Below are 6,000 nucleotides of genomic sequence, written 5' to 3'. Positions count from 1 at the left end.
TGTGTGTGCGAGTGCACACCTGTCCTTTTTTGCCCCTAAGGTAAGTCTTTCCATCCCCGGGATTGGAATGACTCCTTACCCTCTCCCTTAAAACCCACATCCTTTCGTCTTTCCCTCTCCTTCCCTCTTTCCTGAAGAAGCAACCGTCGGTTGCGAAAGCTAGAAATTCTGTGTGTGTGTTTTATTTATTGTGCCTGTCTACCGGCGCTTTCCCGCTTGGTAAGTCTTGGAATCTTTGTTTTTGTATATTTTTCCCATGTGGAAGTTTCTTTCTATTTTATTTACATCATTAATATGTATGTAATTACATACACACTAGAATAATATTTCTTGATTTAATATTTCTATGGATAACGTCATAAAAGAAGGATGAGTTCTGTATTTTCAATACCTCTTGTGCACATTGCAGGGAATAGTGGCTCCGCTGTTTACACAATACTCAGTTGACATTTAGTACTGTCAAAGTTATGTGTTTGTGTTGTTTAGATGTAATTTCATCCTTGTTCTGCACAGAACTTTATTTTTAATAGCTATTTGTTATTTAATGTGGCTTCATGCATCACAAATATTTCATAAATGCTGATGTTAGAAGAATAACACTGAAGTAGCACAAAAGACACAGCAACTGAAGAATAACATTATTCTTTGTGGTTGTGCCAACATTACTCCACAACAATAAATTAGCACATATTTAAAATGGTTTACATTAACTTCACCACTTTCACAGCCAATGTTCAACTGACAAAACTTCTCCACTGAACAAAATCACAAGTATCTTATAACTACTGTTAAATTTATTTTCACAGAAATAATAATTGGCACAATACTACATAAAGCTGTAAAATAATACAAAATGAAATACTTGGATCAACATACTCAAAGAACATTTCTGCAACACAATTTCATATAATTACATAACTTAATATTTACACATGTACAGAAAGGACAACGCTGAAAATTCTTCACAGTTCAGTTACAAGATGATCACTGTTCTTTGCTTTGGTGTCCTATCAGTCTAGCAAATAATCCTCAATGAAATGTTTTAATAACTGTTAAACTGTTACCAACAGCTCTTCTCAAATTGATAAAATAAGTTTTGATTTTGATTAACAAACACTGATATTATGTTTTATGATATGTCTACAGACAGGTAAACCCAAAGTTCATTAAGTTTGTGTTTCTATTTTTCTTAAAAAATGTCACTTCAATATTAATGATTCATATGTCTTAGATGGTCAATTTTCAGAGTTTTCAATACAATGACATCCTAGAATATTTCCTCACTTTGCATAAACTCATTCTGTATACTCTTGCAACATTATATCATCAGTCCTTAAGATGAGTAACAGATTTCACCTTTATACTGAACATCATTACAGTATCTACAACTATCTTAAAGCACACAGAAAATTCAGATCTTACAAATGAAAAATATCATTAAAATGTGTAAATAAATGCCCTGCATCTGCTGATTTACTGTTAGGACAGATGAAATTACAAGTCAGCCTCAGTACACTACAATTACTTAACTTTCAGTAGACAATAGAAAAATACAGAATTTTCTTGTTGTTACCAATTTAAATGTTAATTTGGGCACATTATATTGAATTATATAAACAAAAGACTGAATAAAAGCCACAATTTTTCCAAAATTATTTTACTGCTGCTTTCACAAAATGGGTTCACAGCCAGCACTGCTGTACCACATACACTCGGCAGGTTTATGTAATATTGTTCTCAATTTTATTAATACATGTATAAATTTTTAAGTTTGCACCATTTTCTGGCCACACAATGCCAAAACTGTAAACAAAATGACTGCAGGGTATCTGCAAGAGAATGTCGAATATATATTTTTCTGTTGTAATTCACCATTGTGCTGCAGAATGGTTCACTGGACTTTCTTGGCTACCAGTTGTATTTTCGTCATCTTGAACATCAATTCAGCAGGCAAGAACAGTTTTACAGATATACAGATTAGCACTTCCAACAACATGAAGCTACCATCTAATTTCAATATTTTGATCTCATAAGAGCAAAGAGCATTACATTAAATGCTACAGTACAGTGAAAAAGAATTGTTTCATAACCACAAGACAGATATCATTATCTACAGTAAGAAGTCTGTTTCTATGATTTAATCATAGTTGCAATTAAACTGAACACAAGTGATTTTGGTACAACATAAACTCCTTCTATCCTGTAACAGAAGTAACTCGTGCTGGCACTTATAACTATCACAAAACTTCTGCTGGAAATGTCTTACACCACAAATATACCTTTCTCTGAGTGATTATAAGGTTTATTACAGTCTGGCATTACTAAACTGTATTTGGTGCACTGTAACTGCCACTAATATGTGTAAATGCAGCACTTAATAAAAGTGCTAACTGCAGCAGTATTCCCAAAGAAAGAGTGCACAAGCATTCTTAAAATACATAGGTCATGCATGCATGATAATGACTGATTTTCTTTGAACACATTTTGAAAAGCTGCAGGATGAATCACATGCATTGCATATCAAATGCCTTAACATAAATTCACATTTAGTCATCAATTATGTGCCACAATGCAAGGGACACCTCAATATGCCTAAAATCAGTCTGAGTAACAGTCAATTAGAACATAAATCATGTGCTCTGTATTATAATGATTCAAGCATATCATTATTTGTGACAAAACACATTGGGCCATACATTAAAAACCTCTTAATTAGTAACCAGGTAGAGGAGTAACAGTATGGTATTGACAGCATCCCTGTCAAGCTAATATTCACTGCATGCATTTAGAATTTCTTTCGGCAGGAATGGCAGCAGTTGTTATGATAATACTTATACTTGCAGAGTCGAGCTTGTACAACAAGGTGGCAGTTTGGAAATTTGTCTACACAGTCGTTCCCTGTAACAAAAATGAATTCTCATACAGTAATGCCCACAATGAAAAATTTTTCACATGAACTGTCAAAATTACAAGCAGAAATAAATTTTGCTTATTAACATACCAATAGCAGCTGTAAAAATCATATGAGAACAGAAATTGTTTCCAGTGACTAAATAATTGAAAGCTTAATTACTGAGAAACCCATAGTGTGGTATTTGATACAAATAATGACTTAACAATAAAGGAAATAGTGATTACTAATCAGAAAATATAAATTAAAATCATGTAAATCCCTTGGTGTCCTAGTGGATAGCAAATTAATGTACAGACAACATGATAACATTTCAGACTTAAGTTTTCTTCGTATAAGTATCCATTTTGATGAAGCTCAGACACAGATAATTTTGCAAGACTTCACAGGTACCTAAATGACTTTCTGGTCCAATGCTACAAATAAAGAATAAAACATTTATACTGTAATGAAAGAATAATGATAGTATGTGTGCAATCAATAAAACAACACATTATAGAGACTTCTTCATGTTTTTAGTCATTTGTATGTTGTTATCCAATTACAATGATCAGCCAGAACATTATGACACTTAGCTAATAGCTGGTATGTCCATCTTTGACACGGATAACAATGACAATGCATCATAGCATTGAAGCAACAAGGCCTTGGTAGGTCGCTCACATCCCAGATGTGTTCAATTGGGTGAGTTGGATAGCCAGAACATTAACTGGAGCTGGCACCCGCTTCTCTCCATCCTACAGTAAAGGTGTCAAGGAAATGTTAGCCTGGAAGACGACGGACCCGCACCCTCCCGTCGGCTTGATGAAGAAGGTATCAGGATTCATCAGACCACGTAAAGCTCTGCCACTGCACCAATGTGAAGTGCCAATGGTCATGATTGGTCATGTTTCCGTTTCAGTTGCAGTTGCCTATGTCATGGTGTTAACAATGACACACCCACAGGTTGTCGGCTGTGAAAGCCCACCGTTGGGATTGTTTGGTGGACTGTGTGTTCAGATGCAAGTCTGAAGATACTTCTGCCACAGTTTATTGCCCATTGATTTAACAGTCTGCCCAAATGACATCTGACATCTGTCATAAGGGGTGATATCTGGATGTGATTTCACCTTGGTTTTTTGATGTGTTGAAGGTACTCACTACAGCACTCCTCGAACAACTAACAAGTTGTGCAGTTTCTGTAATGCTTGTGCTGAGGCTCTGGCCCATTACAATCTGTTCTCAGTCAAACTAAGATGGGTCGCATGCCTTCCCCATTTGGACAGGATACTCACTGACATCACATGCAACCTGTGTCCTTCTGACTAGCAGTCATCCCTTGCCAACTGAAACTGCTATTGCCTTGTTGGGTTTATATCGACAGTAGGTCAGTGGTCATAACGTTCTAGCTGTACACACTGTGAGGCAGAGGTAGTTCAGTTGTACATCTGTAGAGCTGGTGAGCAGATCCAGATAGTTGTTAAGTAAGTTGGACTTTCAAGTAGTGTTCTCCCTCCAGTTATTGCTGGAACTACCATTGGCATCAACAAGCAATCAGAGAATGACCAGAGCAAGAGAAGAGGCAGTCATTTTGATTGGAGTGTAACTAATTACCAGAACAGGCTAACTGGCAAGTTAATCAGAGATTCTAACTACTGCATTTCATCTGGTTACGTAAAATCTTGTTTTTGTATTATCATAGGTACCTATAGACAGCAATGAACTTAAGTAAGAGAGTTTTGAAATATTATTTTGCTGTGGTACAGATAACATTCGGATACTTGAGAATAATTTCTATACTAAATTTTTATCAATTTTGACATTTGCTGGTAACATGACAAAACCACTGCAAATTGAAGGTATGGCTGGCAGCTTTTAAAACATAGAACTATATGGAATTTCCAGTTGCAAGGACAATAGCAGTGAACGGTGAAAGAGGATTGAAATATCAGAACAAATGGATGTGGATACACTTGCTACTAATGAATACCCATTACATGTCCTGGCTTGCTCCAAACTGATACTGCATTAATGTGCCTTTCTGCTTGGGGCCATTTTTTCTAAAGTGGTGTGCAACAGCAGTGTCTCTTTCTAGGTATGTCATTGAGCACCATCACAGCGTATTTGTTCTAATATTGGTTGTAAATAATTCATTACAGTTCAGAAGAAGTAACAATACCATAAGTACACTACTAGAAGAAAAAAATATATACTGATTACTTTCACTGAAACCAGATTTAGCTCAGAATAATGCTTCCACTAAAACCATTGACCATTCAATGACTCTGAATGTCTGACAGGCAGCAAAGCTAAATGTTATAGTGCGCTAAAACAAAAATAAATGCACTTGAATAAAGAGATGGATTGTTTCGTGTGGAACTGCTGAGAGAAGAAAGAAGGTAAGGGGGAATGGGTGGATGTCTTATGACTGGGATCAGAGGCATCAAGAAGGAAGGAAAGTGACAGCTCATGAGGGCCACCTTCTTACATGCGCAGAGATGAAGAACATTCTACCCACAATACTTGTTACCTCTCCCAACATGACCTTCTGTCACTCAATCAATCTACAAATATCTTGTTCCATTCTTATTCCAGCAAGATAAGTGCCATAAAGGTCATATCCATTTTGAAAATACAGGAGCAAGAGCTTCCCTATGCAACTACCAAGTACATCATAGTGCAGCTGTGTCAGGAGCATATCCTACCCTATCAATGAAACGGCTATCTGTGTAAGCAGTTAATCTCAGCACAGTCATTTATGTATGAGTGATACCAAGATGGTCTACACTCAAATGAATGATCACCATGACAGCAGAGTTAACCACATAGTGACTTAACACACTGCTGAGTACAACATTCTCTACTACTACCACGGTTACTTCACACTCTGTACCAGCTGGATCCATAACCTCCCAGCCCTAAACATCAGCTTCTCTAAGTTAAATAGTCTTCAGTCTCACACCCTCCAGACCTAAATCTCTGCTAGTCCCTGTTCCATATCCACCTTCACCACTGTACCCATGTCCCACACTACACTCGTTCTACTCTCTCTCTCTGTCTCTCTCCTCTCTGCAGTCTCCCTCTTCTTCTGCTGAAAATCCCTCTACTAG

The 6,000-nt window shown here is 36.6% G+C and overlaps 1 protein-coding gene across 1 annotated transcript in view; it reads right to left on the bottom strand.

The window, feature by feature from the left end:
* Positions 1-774: 774 nt before the first annotated feature.
* Positions 775-6,000, bottom strand: part of LOC126272046 (thrombospondin type-1 domain-containing protein 4) — a 2,052,781-nt gene continuing 2,047,555 nt past the window's right edge. The window contains exon 19 of the mRNA XM_049974560.1: positions 775-2,898. Within this exon, the coding sequence (XP_049830517.1) occupies positions 2,786-2,898 (113 nt within the window). The 3' untranslated portion in view covers positions 775-2,785. The remainder of the gene's footprint in view (positions 2,899-6,000) is intronic.

The sequence above is a fragment of the Schistocerca gregaria genome, chromosome 5 (genome assembly GCF_023897955.1).
Source record: "Schistocerca gregaria isolate iqSchGreg1 chromosome 5, iqSchGreg1.2, whole genome shotgun sequence".
Classification (NCBI taxonomy): Eukaryota; Metazoa; Arthropoda; class Insecta; order Orthoptera; family Acrididae; genus Schistocerca; species Schistocerca gregaria.
Note: the sequence above shows the minus strand (reverse complement) of the source record. Positions and strands in the feature narration are given on the sequence as shown.